At 43.0% G+C, this 19,532-nt stretch overlaps 1 protein-coding gene across 1 annotated transcript in view; it reads right to left on the bottom strand.

Moving 5' to 3' along the window:
- Nucleotides 1-2,361: 2,361 nt before the first annotated feature.
- GPR50 (G protein-coupled receptor 50) overlaps nucleotides 2,362-19,532 on the bottom strand; it is a gene marked incomplete at both ends in the record, with an annotated part of 40,726 nt that continues 23,555 nt past the window's right edge. The window contains one exon of the mRNA XM_082061734.1: nucleotides 2,362-3,227. Coding sequence (XP_081917860.1) covers nucleotides 2,362-3,227 — 866 coding nt within the window. The remainder of the gene's footprint in view (nucleotides 3,228-19,532) is intronic.

Raw genomic sequence — 19,532 nt, 5'->3', positions numbered from 1 at the left:
TTGAAACATTTGGCAAACCTGTACAAGATTCTTCACGATTGTCTTAAAGGAGTATATTTGGCTTGGCGCTAGATGCTTAAAAATATTTGTTAACGTGATTCTAACACTGTTGTGGCTAATTGCAAACAGCTTTGAAGACTAATCACAGAACACAGGACATCTCCTTGGCATGACAGGACAAACAGTCTCTGCAGTTATGGATTACTCAGTGCTTTTCTTATCCAAGTTTGACTCAAAATGATTTTGTTCGCATGGAATGGTGTGAATTCATCCACACTGGTTTTGCTGGAAGGCAAATGGACCACATTATTTCTGAGGGTCAAGATACCTTTATTTGGCCATGCTCAGGCAAATTAAGAGGCCAAAACAGAACTCATTTTGATTCCTATTATGGGAGGCTGGCTGCAGTGCATTTTAAAACAATAATCGTCTGAAATGGCTGAGATGTTCAAGTTTGAAACTTCATAAAGTGCCAGGGTGCCCTATAAGTGCAGAGACCCCCCCTGCATTGCAGCAACCTTCTCCACATGGCAGCAGGCACACCACAGCCCACACTGAAAAAACACACCATGTCCACTTCATAAAGGGGCTTAATTTCTCTCAACTCCACTTCCCCCAACAAAAATCAGCAGAAGAGATGTTCGGCAACAAGTGGCTTTCAGCAAGCGGTGCACAAATGGCTTGTTAACTTCACTAAGTATTAGGCACTTAGCCTGCTCAGGGTTTTGGTAAATCCTACGTACCTCTATCTCTAGGCACCTACATGCTGTTGCAAAGTCTGGTTCTCGGTGTTTCAGGGTTCAGCCCTGAAACTAGTCCTACTTTGGCTATGATCAAAGAGAGAAGACTGCACTCTCTGATCAGGAGCAGGGCTGACTGCTGGTCTTATCAGACCCACGGGGCTCAGACCTGCTCCTCTCCATCACACAGCTCCCGCTGGGCCCCTCCGTACACCAGCATCAGGCCAGGTTTGCTCACTTGAAGGTAGAGTTGCACCAGGGGAGTTTTACCTGTTGATTTTATGGGACTGTTTCAAAGAAGGATCCACACATTTAATAACATGAGGAGACGAATTCACAATGGAGCTAAGGAAAAAAAGAACAAGTCATATTTACAGACAGCTGCCGTCAACCCCACCCCGTCCCTCTGTTAAGGAAAAGTCTTATCTTTGCCCATGTGCTTGTCTCTAATGCGATACTGGCCTTCCCAGCACTTCAGGACATCATTTCCAATGACAAAGATAACAGAGTTCAGGTTTTAACTGAAAACTGATGCATGAATATGCTCAAGTAGCTTTCCTTTCCCAGCTCCATGAATTAATTACAGGTTTGTATATGAATAAAATAAAAAAAATTAAAAAAATTATCCACTTGCCCCTCTCCCCCACTAAATTCATGTTATGTGGTAGGCAAAAGGAGAGATGCTTGGAATAAACACTTTCTTCCCCTTCTCCCTTTGTCTGCAAGTGTAAATATTACTGGGACTTAAGAGCCAGCATCTGCATTAAACAGATGGGACTCCGCTACGTTCATCTTTTTTTATGACGTTCATGTAGCAGGGACTTCTGAAAGACATTTGGAGTAAACGCTGGCCATGACAGGAGACTGCCTAAATTAGAATCAGGCTCCAAGTATCTTCCTGCAATTACATTATGTCATATGTTATACTCTTACTCCTGGCCTGGGAAGGAAAGTGCTAGGGTACTTAATATCTGTAGACATTCAATTAAAATGAGTGCACCAGACACTCACCAGGTCTGGCTTTTGCTTGCCTCACATCTAGCCCAGGCTAGCTTCAAAACCTTAAGAAAAAAGAAAAAGAAAAACGAACTCGCACACAGTGGAAGTCACCATGCCCACATGTATGCCTGCTGGCTAATACTGTTACCCAAGTGAAAACATAAAAGGTCATGCGGTTTCCATTTTGTTTGCTATAGTTTGGGTTACATTAATGCTAAAAAAAAATTAGAATTCAGAGGGAAAGAAGAAAGTTTTGATTGCAATACATGGTGATTTTGCTGGCTCTTGAAGGCTGCATTTCAAGCATAACTGCATTTCCCCATGCACTCTGAACGATTCCCTTTTTGAGGGTATCGGCATGCTTGTGGCAAAAGCAACCAAACTAATTAATTAGGCACGTGGTGAAAGATGGCATAGGAAAAAGAAAAGATAAAAATCAATCATTTCCATTCTGAAAATCCTTACTCAAGCCTTGATGTCACAGCGATAAGCTAAACATGAAAGGTAGCAGACTCCTTCCTTGCACAACAGGCAGCAACACCAGCTGTGAAATGCCCACACAGAAAGGCTTTTATATATTATATACACTACTGTAATCCAAAATAAATAGTACTGTTCTGACTCATAAGTGTATTTCAGCTTGGTTGTTGTTTGTTACAGCTGGGGATGGCTTGCTTTTCATCCCTTCTGTTCCACCCTTGGACACATCGATGAAGAGCAACCTGGGAGTCCGGAGTGTCAGCAGGATCCTTTTGTATTCCTTCCGGAAATTCTGGTTAAGAAGCCCATAGATCACAGCATTGAGGCAGCTGTTAAAATAGGCCATAAAATAGCTCAGGACAAAAAGCCATTCTGGAATGTGTGGCTGCACTTTTGAAGGATTAATTGAAACAGCAAGGCCAATAAAGTTTAACGGTCCCCAGCACACAGCAAAAAGGACAAAAACTACAAACATAGTCAAGAAATTCCGGATGTCAGCTGCTCTGAGCTTCTGCTTGCAGTCTTGTCTCACTCGGTGTTTGACTTGAATCACCAAAATCCAGATCCTTAGGTAACAAAACGTCACTATGGACAGTGGGACGATGAAGTGAACCACCACCACTGTGATGGTGTATGATGTACTCACCGTCTGGGCAAAGGTGCAGGAGTAAATCCGGGGGTCATACTGCAAGGAGCCAACAAAGAAGTTTGGCACAATTGCCACCACTGTGAGTATCCAGGTCACACAGAGATAGCAGCAGGTGTTCTTCAGGTTGAAGAGCTTATCGTACCGAAGGCTGTGGCAGATGTAGCAGTAGCGGTTGATTGCGATTGCCGTGATGTTGAAAATGGACCCGATGACACTTAAGCCCATCAGGAACCCACTTATCTGGCAGTGAACATTTCCCATGGTCCATCCATTATGGAAAATGGCGCTCAAGATCAGAGGGTATGGGTAAACCGCAACTACGAGGTCTGCGACAGACAAACTCACAACAAAGATGTTGCCTACAAAAAAGGAGAAGAGACTGTGAGAGGTTAGCATAGGTCCAGACGACCTGCAGCTCAGAACTCCTCTGTAGGCCTAACTCTTCTCACAGACTTCACTCTACCTTCCAGTTGACATCTGAAACCCTAGAAAATAAGAACTTGCTCTGCTAGTGACAGTAGTGGAGAGTAACTACCCATGATTAACCTGCATGTTCCTTCTTCAGAAAATTCTAAAGTGGAAAATTCTAAATCGTAAACCCAACTATAGCTCTAGGTCAGGTTCCTGCAATCCTCTAAGTTTTGCTGTCCTTGTTAATTTGCCAGCACCTCTGTAGTCACCAGGCAGCCATCTAGCATCCACTGTCCTGTGGAGAACTTAATTCCTTTAAATACTATACAGGACATAATCTTTCCATACCATCACATAGTGACACTTTACACAAGCTCTGTCCCTCATGGGCCAAAGAATTGGGGCAGTCAGGTTAAGTTTTCAGTGGTTTATTCATTGCACTGACAGCAATTGCATGGGAAATGTCTTTTTTGGTCTTTTGCATGTGAACAGGTATATTTTCACCAGAATTTCTGCAGTGCTCACGCTATGGAGTGTGTGTTCTTCCAGGAGGCATGGTGCAGCCAGCCTTTATGTGCTTATCTTATTTCGTATGTTTTCCTGTTATTTTCATATTAAAGTTGTCCAATGCAATATGGAAGGTCAATCACTCCTACACTGTCTGGCCCTGGGCAGGGAATATGATTAATAAGCTGCTGTCAGCCACCTCTGCAGAGCATACGCTGCAGGTTGTCCGTTTAGGCTCTAAAATGAAGAGAATTGAGAGTCTGTGCAAATATGAAATAATTTAAGCCTTGCTGGATTGAAAATGGCACATTGCGTGGGACAACTCTGGTCAATCCCGCTGTGTGGAACACCCTCCAATGACTCACACAGCCAGTGACTTCCTAACAGCACTTACTCGTTATAGGAGTCTGGTGTACTGTTAGGAAGGCAAAACCCCCTCTCTGTTCCATTTGCCAGTCAGAGTAGAGGAGTGCATTAAGGAAGGGACCTTGAGGTCTTTTGGGAACTGGTGTGACCACAAGACCAACTATAATGTTCAAAAGGACATCTGTCAAAATTCAGCTTTTTGATGACTAAATAAATTGTCATTTCAGGAGGAGCTCAACAATGCAGTTAGAGGACAGCACACTAGAAAAAGTATTTTTTCCTAACTCTACTACCTTCAGGTGTATCTGCAATGGCAGGAAGGAAAATATTACTCGAGTACCAGTAGAGGCTGTTTAATACATTTAAGGTGTAAACACCTATGTCCCTGTGTGTTACAGGCAACATCCCAGCCCAGCGATCACACCTGCACCTTCTCTTCAAACCCTCATATCCTGCTGTCTACCAGATTATATCGGAAAAAACACTAAAAAGAGGTCTTTTTCTGTAGTATCCATGAAGGGAGTCTCTGACATCTCAGTTCAGCTAGTTCACTGGCTTCAGTATTCGAAAAATACACCCAAGGGCTGGCAGAAATCACAGCCACATTGCCGCTGCAGTTGGCTCATTGCTATGTTTGTTGCCAACAAAAACTATAAGGACAAGTCGACTGTTCATATCAGGCAGCAGAGCCCACTTCACGCTGACTGGAAAACAGTCCAGACTTGAGAACAGCCCACGGCAGTGTGGAGCTGAGACAGCTGACACAAAGCGTTATTTTAAAATAAATATTAGCAGAGGTCATGTAAATGCTGGTGTCTTTTTAGAGAGAGATTTCACATGCACAGGTTTAGCAAAGCACACAACTTCTGTGTCTGCTGTGCCTCAGTGCAGCTCTTTTGCTTGATTTAATATCTTACTTAGAGCTTTTTAAAGTGCAGTCACTGAATCTGGTCCCTATATAATTAACTCTATGCTTGCTGCCAAGGGCAGAAACTCTTGTGATCAGGCTTAATGCTCACACAGGCACCCTAGAGAGGGAATGCTCTTCTGTAGCAAAGTTTTTAATCCTTCAACCAAAAATATGCCACTTCAACAAAAAGCAAAATGTTTCCCCAGCACCAGAATTTCCTCTTGGAAAGGTTTTCCAAAACAGTTTTCAAGACAGCAAAATGGAAACAGAGATGTATCAGCAAACCAATTTAGAAGACTTGCAGAGGGTGCTGGAGACAGACTCCACTGACGGGACCACAACCGTCCCTCTACACTGGACCTGTCCCACTGGGATACACGTTGATATACACGGGTGGCCAGAGAGCAAACCTCTGCATTTGCTGGGGGGGACAGACAGCCACAATCAACACGCAGTTCTGAATTGGGAAAAGCAGAACAAAGCTGGATATTCCCTACTTAAGGCAGCACATCAGTGGATTTAATCCAAAACTTAGCAAAATCATATGCAAAATTATTAGCCTCACTTTGCTACCAGCTGCTGGGAGAAATGAGCAGTCTCTGTCAGTCTTTCTTCACTAACTTGGATAGTTGGGAGAAGTACTAAATAAAAATATAGGGATGAAAAGAGGGGCTACATTGCATGGCTCCAAAGTAGAACATGCTCTTCAAAGAATGGGACCTGGCTTCTGGCTAATTACTCAAATAAGAACAACTTGAGCAAAACAGCGCTTCAGCCTCACAATCGCTGGTTTGCTATGAGACCACTGTGTGCTGGGCCCTGTGGCCAAAGGCTCGTGTCCTTGTCCTCTGTAGGATGAGATCAGACCCTCACTCCCCAAACCATTGCAGAATGGGAAAACATCTAATGTGTGGCTGTTAGGGAAAGCAAAGAGCAATCTCCTGCCAATGATCTTCATTACTGTATTTTTTTTAAATTTTTTCCACTATAAAAAAAAGGAGTGTTGCCCATAAATAATACCAGCAGGACTTTAACTCAAATTTAAAATTATCTGCTTCTGTGACACTATTTTCCAATCTATCTTTTTCTCTTTGTTGGCATGTGACTATATTTCCTCATTAGCTTTTGTATTTTCCGTCCTGTTTTTAACTTCTACTTAGTATAAATTGGTTTGTGTGCTGCTGTGTTCTATCCCCCAGTTATGTAGTCAAACACGAGGAAGTAAGAATGGTGGAGAAAGGCAAGTCTGTCACAAGCATACTGGTAATAAGGACTTGGCCACCTTTTCAAATAAACTTTAAACCTTTTTACATTGCAGAGGTCCAACACAAAGCCATATATTATAGAGGTACGATACGCTGTTCATAGTGTAATCCACAATTTGTTTGGAAAAAAAAAAAAACACAAAACAACCTGATGCCCACCAGCAGAGAGGAGTTTAAACATGTGCAAGTAATGCAAAAGGGAATTTACCCCAGAACATCTTCTGCCCTAGTACTCCTGCCATTGAGCTCCTCTCCTCCCTCCCTGACTCCTAAAATCCTGTTTCTGCTCATGCCAACAGCCTGCTCCTGTATTCCAGCAGTGCCCTGGCCCTGTTTCTCATTTTGCCTGGATTATCCAACAACACAGGTTATCTAAGGACTTACTGTCAAGTCCTGGTGTTAGGAAACGTGGAAATACCACAATGAGTTCTGTGAGTCAATAAACCACACACATAAAGGTCTTCAATGGCAGGCTGCCCAAACTCCACTTGACTTTTCTCCAAAAGGACATGATTCTTCTACAGAGGCTAACTGAGCATCACTGTACAAGTCCAGGGGTCGTTGGCCCTGCCTGCCTCAAGGGGCTGTTGGAAATCCCTCGGTGCAGAAGCTCCAGTTGCAGTGATCAAGCCTCTACCTGCTGTTCCCACACTGCAGCCATGGGCTTTAGGACACATGGGCTGTTTTTTAGGTATCCTAACCTAGAGGCAGTGTTAAAAGGTGGAGAGGGGAGAGGGAAGTACATAAAAGATTTTTCTGAGAATTGTCTATTTTTCTACATCTCAAAATGTCCAAAGCAGGCACCCAAAACTCTTGTTCTCTGCTATCCATATAAAGCTCTCTTACACTCACATTCTTTGCTAAAACACTACCGAAGTTTTGCTTCAGGTTAACAAGATACAGATGCTCAGTGCAGCCTGAAGTTAACACTGTTACCTGTAAACTCAGTGTTGAAACTAAAATGTCCTGAGAGGCAGCAGTTGCACCAAAGCAAAGAAACAGTTTTGAGGATCAACTTCTGCTTGTCTAGCAGGGTCCAGCTCCAACTGAGGGGGTGTGACGGCTCTGCTGTCCAGGTTGTCCCCTACTGCCAGCTGCTTTGCAGGCAGCCGAGTTGCTCCCAAATAGCCGGTGCCCAGCACAGCATTTTAGGTTAAAGAAAACTCCATACAAGAGCCTCAAGCCCAGCAGGTGAGAAGCTGACCCATGAGCATGATGGACACGAGTGCCATGGGGGTCACTGCATGACCAGTCCCCCTGCTGTGCCAACCCCTTCCCAGCAGTGAGATCAGATCCTGGCGTCTGTCCAGCTCCAGCCACAATAACTAACAGTTGTAGAACTGCAGGTGTAGAAACCTGTGGTGAGAAAAACATGCTAAGATACACAATGACATAATGCTAAAAGTTTACTGGAGTGACTCATATGCTTATGGTGACACCTCACTATTTGCGGCTTATAATAAAAGGCATCTTAAACTTTATGTTAGTCCTTTCAAGTTTTACGAAAAACTCAACAGACTCATGTCTACAAGGAGATAAACTGGAATTAAGACTCACGTGAACCTCAGATATATATATATATATATAAAATAAGGTTCGGTAAACAATTTAACAGGCCATGATTGTAATGCAAGCCTCCAATGACCACTTACCATAACCTAATACTCTCTATTTAAACTTCCAAAGCTCATGCTCACTGCAAAACAGAAACAAAATGTACTGTTTGCCTGAAGGAAAAAGATAAAATCATAAAAGCTTTATTCAGCTTGCAACAAGACTCTTTATTAGCTTTGATAGCCTGCTTTTCTTGTTTGTTTTTACCTGCCACTCACTGTGTTTGCTTGTATTTCCCTAACCTCCAGTCTGCAGAGTGAAGTGCACGCTTGGTTCTGCAAGCTAACTGGCAGTTCATAGAAAACACTTTCAGACCAATTTTGTTCTTTTTATAATAGAAAGATACCATTGGCTGTGTGCAATCATATTGATCATATACTGCTATAATGTAGATGGGTAACAATACCGTGGTGTTGGGGGATCCTAATCCTGCGGCCCTCAGGCTAGCAAGCATTTCTTACAACACAAACTCTAAAGGATCACTCCAGGGAAGACAGTGTTTACCTCATCAAGAAGAATTAAGAACCATCCTTCTATAGGGGACTATGACCCACATCATGCTCCACGCAAGCTCTTGGCTTCCACAGCACTGTGAACACCACACACGCAGCAACAAATTGGCACATGGGAAATCCCAGACTGTTAATTATTGTCTCGTCTCAGCATTCTGATAAGCACTGATGCATCTGATGTGCCCACACAACAGCCAAGAGTGCACTTACCCATTTTGACAACTGAAAATGTTTCACGAGGGAGCACGAGTGAAAAGTCAGAGAAACTCTTCCTGAAATCCAGGCAACAGGAAAAAAAAAAAAAAAATCTGTTGTTCAATTCATTAATCCACAAATTTTAATTGAGGATTTTATTTGTGTATTTAGGGAGTCTGTTCAAAAAGATGAATAAACAAGAAATGAAAAAGCATTCAGTCAATTATCTGTTATCATTACTCCATCAGGATTCAGAGGGGGATAAGGCATGGTTTCCTGCAGTTAAACAGACATTGCAGTTGGGCTGCCAGCTGGTCTCAAATTCTGACTGTACTGCATAAAACGATATAGAGGGTAAAGAACAGACAGGACAGGAGGTATTGCCAGCCCACAGCATCCTTAAGAGGCAAGCTTAGAGAACAAGGAAATATCCAATTCAAGGACACCTTGAAGGTCCTAGACAAAAGCATAAAACTGCAGGGCAGACCAGAAGGCAGTTTGCAAAGGGAACTCTCAGGCTCCTCCTGTGCTCGTCCATGATCAGACATCAGCATCACTTTGGCATCATGACTGCAAGCTTCATCAGCCACCTCAGCAGTATATTGCCACGGTGGCATGAAAGCTGCCTTTCCCTCTGGACCTGAGAAAAAGACTTGCTTCCAGTAGGAGGAGAAAAACCTCATGGTATTTACTGAAGTAGAAAGGACCAGCTCCCCAGCACTTCAATTACATTTATTTTGTTATGCACCATATGTTATTTTGGTCAATAAAGAGTTGCTTATACTGCTAGGCGGAGGACTGGATTACTGGATTTTAGACTTACTTTTAGGTCATGACATTTTAATTGTATTGCTGTCAAAAACATATTTGAGCCATGCCTTCAGCTGCTCTAAGTGAATGCAGCAAAGGGCAATCAATTGCAGAGTTTACACCTCAGAGATTCATAACTTTCACTTGGCTAAGGCAAATCAGATTCAAAGTTGTATCTGAGCTCAGAAGTCTGTGGAAATGGGCAGAAATTAGAGACCAGCCCTGCTTGCACGATTTTATATCTTTCCTTTTATCACTTACCATTACACTGGAAATAAAGTAAAGGAGGCAATTTTTCCCTTAGTGTGAGGCAGATGGTAGCTGGATATGCACTCTCAACTGGATAAAAATGAGTTTAATTACCTCTTCTCCTGGACCTTTAAAAAAGTGTTTGGCTCTCTTTTGGTACCATTGCAGAGCGACTTCTCCATTGTCAGAGTTTCAGATATTTTAAACACATAATGAAGTTTTTAGACCATCCCAGAGAAACACTGTTTGGAAAGCTTCCTCCCATTACTCCACATTAATCCTAATATGTCCTGCTCAGCTAAGATGTACAAAAGGATGATCTGAAGATATTATAAAGAAAGGGGAAACTATGTAAAGTCCTTGTTTTACCTACCAACAACAATGTGCAACTATTCAAAAATACTATTTTCTGTTCATTTATGTGCCTTTTAATGACTTCTTCCTGTGTTTTCGTGGAAGTTCTGTACCTTCTCATGAGGGAAAACCACAATGCTGCAATTCTTCAGGATTTCTAAACTTAGCTCTAGTTAGTGTGATATTTTTCCTGGATGTGATTATGGTGACTGGATCTGCTGGTAATGGAGGAGGAATAAGTGGAGGTCTTTATCTGGCTCTTAATATATACCAAAAAAGTGCTAAAAAGTGCTCCTTCTAATTATGTGCCCCAGACTCCTGTCATCAAACTTATAGCCTCCTGTAAGACTATGAGATCCCTGGTGAGTGGTACTATGTGATTTTAAGAAGCTGCCTAATTCTTGTGCAATCTGATGCTGTTATGTTTAGCCTCACACACTGGCCACACAAGCACAGAGATGAGCTCTACCAGCCCACGTTAACTCCAAGCCCATTATTTATCAACTGGTTGGTAAAGTGCTCTGAAACAGGAAAGGCTCTGTATAAACATAAATGTGAATTACTGCCAGCATCCACTGAACTGACAAACCAGCATCCATCCTCTCTTGGTCCTGGCAGCTGTACTGCCACCATTTGCCATCTGTTACTATTCTAAAATAAAATCTGTGAACTCAGGCTTGATAGACTTAATAACGCTCTTTTGCTACTGGTGCCGGTTGGAGCGTGTTTCTGGCCTGGAAAGCAGTTATGGGCAAGCAACCGATTCCTGGGCAGCTGACAGGCAGAGTGTGTAGTTAGATATGAACACATAGCTGATTTTAGTGATAAAAATCACAGCTTGTTGACTAAACCTTAGTGACAGCACCAGTCACTGCACCCATGGACCTCAACTCCAAGGAGCGGATGTTACCCTGCCACAACTAACAGCTTCTTTTGGCCTCCCAGCCCTGCAAGCCCAGGAATGGGTCTCTCTCCAGTCCCAGTTTTTTCTAGTTAGGAGTCAATTTTTTTCCTTGTAACTCTTTCAAATTGTCTAATATATGGAAACGACAAAGTTATTTAAAAAAAAAATCATCACACAAAAATGTTTATATCAGTGAAGGACATTTAGCCTTTAGCTCATTCTGGACCAAATCTTGTCCAAGTCTGCTACAGGCAACACATTCTCAGACTGTGGCTTGTCTGTTGGTTAAGTCTTAGGATGAACTGAAGAAGTTGTGTGAGGTGAGGACTGTCCAAGATGGAGACTCAAAGCAGCCAGCTTTCCTATGAATACTTAAAGGTAATTTTTATAACACTTGGTTGTGCACACACATAAGTTCACTTTTGGGCTGTGTTAGATGTTGTAATACCAAATTCAGATGCCTTATTCAACATACACCCTAATATCCTTTTTAAAGATTTAGATGTGAAACAAAATAGTATCGTACAGTACCCAATTTCCAGAGAGAGCAAGTTGAGCTCAGACCACAGAGAAAAAGCTCAGTCTGGACACAGAGCAGCACAACACAAAAGGCTGCCCTGAATCCAGCTTCACTGTCTACTGGAAGCTCAGGACAGACCTGTAACACATACTGATCCTGGCATCAGTATCACCTCTAGCACTCTGTGCAACAAGAACAAGACACTAACATAAAAATAAGCCAGCTGTTGTATAAAGATAGAGGATGGTTTTAGATTTAAAAAGAAATTAATATATGAAATAACTAAGCCTAAATCAATAATTAGAGGAATAGTAATAGAAAAGCTTGAGTTAACAGCACAGAGTTATGCTGGTACACACACTAAGCTGTGCTCTGCATGTCCTCAGCTCAGGGGTGCTGAGATGGGCTTGTGTGCCCAGAGGAAGCTTATCCACTTTTCCCATCCTGGGCTGGTCTAAGGAGGGTTGTTTCCCTTCTCAACAAATCTTGCCTCCTCAGAAACTTCATGAATTCCTGTTCTCCACTGCCAAGATAGATTAGTCTGTGCCAAACTATTCAGCTGAAATTCCTTTGTCGTTTGTTTCAGAGAGGGTAAACAAATGCCACTCCTTGAACCAGAATCTGATCTCACATAGGTAAGGCAAATCTTAAACAAACCCAGTGCAAGTGAGCTTGCCAATCTGCTACCTCTGCAAGGTGTCTTGAAAAGCATGAAAATGAAGTTTTACCAGTCTGCACTTTTCTTACAGTATTATGGGACAAATCTTAGGTTTACTTAATTGTGAAAAACTGTCTTGCAAGCAGGTGTCAAAGCCCAAAGAAAGGGGGACGCAGGGAAGAGTGTCATCATGCAGAGAGCTGCAGGATGCAGAACTTGCAGGGAAAAGCAGAGTTGCTGACAGGCAAATGAACACTGCAGTCTGCTGTAATGGAGCTGCATTTAATTTGACTTAGCTGTTAAATCTGTTCTCACTGTGATTACACAGCATCCTCCTCCTCTTGCTATAAACAACAAATTGAGTAAAAAGACTGAAGAAATGGCTAGCAGGAAATGGAGGGAAAGAAGGCCTGTTTCTCTCCATCTTTCATCTTGGCGCTCTTGAATATTCTCTGGACTTAACACGCTTGGGGTCTTCTGTCTTACGCACCAAGATTGCAGCCTGACAGCCCAGGATCTAATCAGTTAAAGGCTGGATGCCTTCCTAAGCCAAAGCTGGCCTTCTAAAGTCCCTCCCTGATTTGGGTTTGGGGTGAATAATTCACTGGCCAAGCAAAGACCTGGCTGACCATTACTTGTGTGCAGGGGCCAGAACACACTGGTGTCGATGGAGGTGTGCTGAGCACATATCAGATTTCTCATAAATAGCATTTTCACCAATCATGGAACAAACCAGCTCCTTTCTACTCGTCTTTCCAGCACTGAAATCGAAGGGACTGATAGTTAGGCACCAAACTGAATAGAGGTTACGTAAATGAAGGCTGGGATGTTAGCGCAGTAGTGGGGTGATTATAGGTGTAGGATATTTATTCTGCTTCTGCACAGCAGTTGCCACTAGAATTAGAAGAAAGAAACAGAATTGGGATCCCTTTATCTCCCAGATGATAGGCTCATTGTAGGCTCCAGCGTGGTCCTGGTATGCCTTACAGCATTGCACAGCTATTGATTTGCTTTTCTTCTGATGATTATAATATACAGTTTTTCAAACATTTGATGGCCAATGTTATAAAACAGGTTGTACAAAAAAAGCCATGGGGTAGATTTAATATAAGAATTCCTTCCAGACCATGTTTTTTTCTCTCCTGTGGTCTCATACTGGACCTGGCAATGAAGCAGGTACTGCCACAGTAGGCACATGCAGGGAGGATGAGGCTGGAAGAGAAATGGTACCTTGAGGGACAGGGAAGCAGTGTATCTGTTCAGAGCTACTTACATTCCTATGCGTAGTCAGTCCTCCAAACCCACCATCCAGGCCAATTGCAAGGAAAAAGGTTGAGCTACCTGAATTACTGTTCATCCAGCCTTTACAATCTATCAGAAAGAGGAGTAATATTCCTCACCTTACAAATGGGGAAAGAAAGAGACCCAAGGTTTGATGGCTTTGTCACAACTATGTGAACTGTGAGAGAAGTAATGCATGTAAGTAGGAGACTGGAAAGGAAATCTGCTCTGGACCTCCTGGTTCATTTACAATTATTTACTAATCCCATTCAAAATGGAGAGTTACTTTCACCTGGGAACACTTTAGGCACTCTGATACAATTGCATCAGCAGAAGTCTAATGCAAACAGTCAAAGTCGATTCAATAAGCATAATAATAATGATACTGGAAAAAAATATCTCCAAAAAACGAGACATGCCCTAAAGCACTTTTTAAATTTTCCCAGAAAAAAATCCAAAACCAGTGGTTCCCAGAACACCAGCAAAAGCTTCATTCCAGATACTCCACATGGTTTACAGAATTCTTGTCAAGGCAAGGTACAGGATGAGCTACAAGAAACAATCGATCTGCAAAACTCAGATTAGGAAGTCCCAAATGTATTGGTGGAAGGCATCTGCTTCTGTTTTTTTCCTAATGACTTCTGAAACATCTTTGAGGTGCAATGTGGGTATATTAAAACAGAGAAGACATTCTTCCAGTAAAGTCCACAGTCCAATAGGAGTCCATGTGAACAAATGGTTCATATGGGTGTGCTCTAACACTGATCTTGATAGGGAGTCTAATGCTGGCTAATATCCAACTGGCTTGAAGGAAAATAAGATTTTGTGGGATTATGACACCTAAATTACCGGAGGAACCTCTTGAAATAAGTAGCCTTACTTGTAGGCAGCAATACGCACAGTGAAAGGGAGATCTTGTGTTTGAGGATCATTGCTGATGAGGCTGGCAGACGCCTCTGCCATCAACAGCTTCCACCACAAGAGCATCTCTGTATTCTGCTCTCACGCAAGAGTTTTGCTCTCAGCGAAAAACACCAGAAAGAATAAGAGATACTAGAAAAACAGCCATCCATGTAAGCCAAATAAACTCTGAGGTACTTAGCTCAACTGCCTAATCCTGAAATACCCCCGAGTCCTACTTTCTTGTCTGTAGTGATAAGGGCAGGTCTACTTTCAGAGTTATATAATCACCATCAAAAGATGATACTCTCAGTATCGCCTTAAACTTTCCTCCTCCTTTCCCTTTTTATCTCTATTGAACTTTTCTCAGCAAGAAATAAATCACACAGATTTCCTCTCTCTCAAACCACTTAACATCCATACCAAGATATTTCAAAGTGGTAATGTGTAACTTGAGCCTTATGACTCCTGTTATGGTCAGGGAGGCTCAGAAAGGGCTGCATGCAACCCTTCAAATGCTAACCCTGAGTGGACCTTTTAAGCCAGTCAGGGGTTGGTAAGGGAGACTTTGCTTCCCCTTTCAGTGTTTGTACTTCCACGGGTTTGACTATGAAACCCATCAGGGACAACAGAGCTGGATGGGACCTGTGGAGGTCGGTTGACCATTCCCCTGAGACATAGCATCTCCTCCCCAAAATTACTCACAAGAAGCAGCATTTCTAGATGGACACGGCCCTTACCAAGCTGCCTTCCACCCCTGTTGCTACAAGAAGAGGTTTTAGACATGCACTGGTTGGGCAAGCTCAGGAACAAACTAATAACTCAACAGCACCTTAGGTCAGCGTAAAACCTTCCCCCAGGCAAGGGCAAAACAGAGAAAGAGCTACAGCTCTTTACACTGCCTTTTGCTCCTGAAGTGCTGGAACTTCTGTCAGCTTTAGAGAACACACTTTCATTTGCCATTCTTTCTCAAGACAAGAGAAACGGTCAAGACTCCTAAATTTTTAAGATAAAAACCTCACTCACTCTAAGCAATTTCTGAAAACACCTCTTCCTCACTCCTAGACTTTTTCTAACACCATTTTTTTTAAAGAGCCATCATTCATAGAGCATAAAATGTTACTTCCTGCCTCCCAGTCTCTTCATAATAGCTTGTGACCCTCCATTTCCACTCCTTAGTAGGATTCACAGATACTTTTAATTTAATTGCTGAAATGCCATGTTGTTATCTCTCCCCAGTGAAGGATTGTTGTTTATCAACAAACTCCAAAGTAACTGAATATTTCAGGAGCTACATCAGGATGAAATGAAGCATGGGCTTAATAGAGAGGCTTCTAATGAGAAGTCTTTGTGTCCAAGTGCAAACACAGATGTCATACATTCATCCTGAAATCTTACAGGTATTTGCAATATCACATATCATTTAAAATACCTTCTGAGAGGGGTTTAATTTGACAGGGGTAGAAAGGACAAAAATGTCTAGTTCTCAGCAAGAATGTAACACAAGTGTACCACAGTAAGCAAGAAAAACTCACAGCAAGCTGCCAATCTCCTTCATGGGAAGCCCCCAGAGCAACCTGTTAGAAACACAGACAGGACAGGGAGATCCGAGGCGAGCTCGCTGTGCACTGCAAAGAGATTTGTGGAAATTCTGTCAAAAAATTTGCTTGGCACATTGCTGAAAACAGATGAGAACTTTGCACATTAATGAGAAGCTGAGGGGAGTCCAGCAAACGCTCTCTGCTTTCTGAGCAGAGCTGGCAGCACAGTGTCATATAGTGTGCATTTCCCTGTCAGGCATGTGAAAATATCAGTGTTGGTTGTACATTCATTTAGGCAGCTCAAGAAACACCTCTGAGAGCAACGAGGTCATCTCCAGCCTGGCAGGGCCACCCTTGTGCAACCACGTGAAGTTTTTAACAGACGCAAAGAGTTCAGTCAAGTATCTGCATATATTCTAAGGAATCCAGGGAGGTATTTGTAATGTCAGAGCTAGAAGGAATCAGGATTTGCAACTTCACTAACAGATTTACAAAAAATGACAGAGACCAGCTCTTGCAGCAAACTCTCCAGCCTGAACCACCCAAGAACCTCCCCAGGGGCCCATCCTGCCCAGGCTCCCACAACATCCAGTCCTGGCTGTCCCGTCTCCCTGGCTCCAGGGTGGGGAAGATGCATCCCAAGGACCATGGGCCCATGTCTGCTAACTCAGAGGATGTAAGAGCCTTCATGTGGGAGCACAATGGAGAAACACACAGTATCGACTGCACCACAATGAAAAATAAACCCAGAGCAATTGCCGGAAGGGAGCATCTCAGCACCGGGAGAGCAAGGCTTGGAGTTTAACTGCTAATTAGGACAAGGCAGTAGCAAAGGGCAGAAGAGAGGAAGAGGTCAGCTTTGGTTCCCTCCAGAGCTCAAAGTCTTTCCCAAATTCAGCTATATAGCACACCCTTTAAAAGGAGAGTAATGGCTTCTTCTGCATTAGCAGCAAAGCAGAAACTCTCATGCCAGCACTGTCTGCTGATACTAACTGTCCTTTTATCATTTATTCAGAAATAAAGCTGTAACAAGGCAGATTTATATCAAATGACAAATGACAGCTGTGGGGAAAAGAAAAAAAAGCCACACTTCATTAGAACTCTGTAAGAGTTCTGACAGCCAGAAACACACCGCCAAAGTGGCAAATACAGCTGAAAAGACAAGACAGAACTCACAGCAGCTGTTAAACCAAATGGAAACTTGTTAAAATTAAGGGCCATTTCCCCCCCTTCATATTTAGTCCCAAAACACCATGTAAAGAAATTCAACCTCTGATAAAGACAAACTGAGTCATTAGTGCAGAAACGACACAAGAACCTTGCAAAGATTTCAAACTAAATGGTAACCATTAATACCCAAGCATTTCCTAAAACCCCATGAATATGTTAATCTGCTATCAGCTGGGACCCTCCAATATTAAAATAATAAACCTTACCAGGCTGAATTTTACTGTTATTCACTCGGTGTTACAATATTCCTTAAAAACACGCAAGCATTCAATGTGGAGGATGCTGATGGGTCTGTAGCATCAATACCAATGCATTCCTGGACCAGACCACACATTTCCTTCTGCCCAGGGAGGTCAAGGCCACACCTGTCCCCAAGTATCAGCACTCCCAAATTCTCTACACCATCGGGCACTGGTTTCACACACAAAGCCTGCTGAGATTTCCAGGATGTAACAGGAGTGCACAAGGCTTACAAGTCACACCTGGAGTTGATTTTGTAGAGGTACCGCAACAGCCACTGAGAAATGCTCAGGACTGAAGAGTATCCCGCAAGCCAAGCTACAGATTTTGCCTGAAGGATGCTGATTTCCAGGGAGATGGGATTATTCTGCTTCGATCAGACCCAAACTAAACTTTGAAAAACCAAATTAATTTAGTATCTAACCCAGATTATCCCACAGTGTGAGGGTGCAGTGCTGACAGGTTTTGTTCTGTGTTTCTTTAGGGGACAGGGGGTGATAGAACTATGTAATTCTTTATTTGATTAGTCAGAGCTACTCTCATATTGGAGCACTGACTGTAGGGACAAACGAGAAACCCATTCTTGTTTCAAGCAAGAACTTCCCCAAATAATTGCCATGTAGCCTTGAGCAAACCACTGCCTTTGCGTGTTTCAGCTTCCTGCTCTGCCAGCAGAAGATCTGTCTTCCTTGCATTCACTGATGTTTGAAAGTATAAAGATGTCATTCAGAGAAGGCAGAATAGAAATAGAAATTAAAATATTTCTGACGTGCCTACCTTTTCGCCCTTGGGCAGTTCTCCCAAACTGAACAGCCCTGTGCAGAGCAGTCTCAGAAGCCTGCAACATGCAAGAACAACCAAAAGAAGTGGGATAAAACCGGCAGAAGCACAGCCCTATTTACCTAACCTGGCATTCCCCTCTAACCCCCAAACCGGGAGGGGTGTAGATGAGAAATACTGAACTGCAGCACATACAACTGTAAATTCTGCAGGCAGCACTCCTCCCACTGCACTAGAAGGAGCCGTTACCCCACCATGGGACCAGAAGCACATTTTGCTGCTAGAGGTGCTGTAACTGGACCCGTTGGCACTGGAAAAGGACAGAGTTAGTTGGGTTAACAAACATCACTGGGGATTCCTAACAATAGCAGTCTGAATCAGAAGAGCACTTGACTAACTCCTAACTTGGACTGCTGCATCCAGCAGTGTCCTTCAGCCTCCACTTAACTTGGAAGTCTTTCATGCTCACAGCTGGACGCAACTGAATACGGTCGTGGTCCTGTCCTGGACTGTCAACGCTTCCATGCTTGCAGCCTGTGTCAGTTTGAAAAGCGTCTGAAGATCACTTCCAGAGAAACCTCACCAGCTGATTTCTAGGAGATAATTGGAAAGGTCCATTGTAAATCACACTGTATGAGAACAAAGACACCATTGTCCTCTGAAACAGGGTAGAAGCTGCAGGTCAGCATCTGAGAAAGCAGTGATGCAGCTCATGGGTAAACTATGAGTGTTGCTTGTTTAATTTAGGCTTGTTTTGGAACAGAGGTGGTCACATACAGCCTGCAGACAATTTGCTCTTTGTAAGTGGCGCCTAAAGCCAATTCCTTGTTCCCAGAGACCACGGCCTCAGGAACTAAGGTCCAACCTTGGATTCCCCTTCAGGCTCCTGCTGCTTGCACATCTCCCAGTGGGTTTCACTTAACAAAAAACTCACACAAAAAACTTCCCAAAACTGAACAGTTGCTCATGTGCCAAGAAAAACAGCTTTGCTGTCGATGTACAATATCACAACTTGCAACTCTGGCCATAACAATAGCACTATGTAACAGTCAAGAAGACTGAAGCAGCTAAAACTACCAGCAGCTCTGCGTTGCGATATGACTGCAGCATCTACTCAGGGAAGGAACACGTGAAGGACATTGAAGTACTAAGAGCAAAAGCAGTGAAATTTTCATCAAAAGAACCAAATGCCCCCTATGCCTCCTGATACACATGCACAGCACTGCAGACCGCAGGACCCGGTCCCTTGGGCCCAAGTACAGGAACATTAGAGCGCGTGTGGCAGAGATTCAAAAGGGATGTGGCTCTGTGGAAGCGATACCTACTGAAGTGTCTGCAAATAAACCTTTGCACCAGGAGCAGCTACAGCTTCTTTGACAAGAACACATTTATTCTCTTTACTCCAGTTTATTGTTTG

This window comes from Streptopelia decaocto, assembly GCF_964273445.1.
Source record: "Streptopelia decaocto genome assembly, chromosome: 10".
Taxonomy (NCBI): domain Eukaryota; kingdom Metazoa; phylum Chordata; class Aves; order Columbiformes; family Columbidae; genus Streptopelia; species Streptopelia decaocto.
The sequence above is the reverse complement of the archived record's forward strand: the minus strand, read 5'-3'. Positions and strand labels throughout refer to the sequence as shown.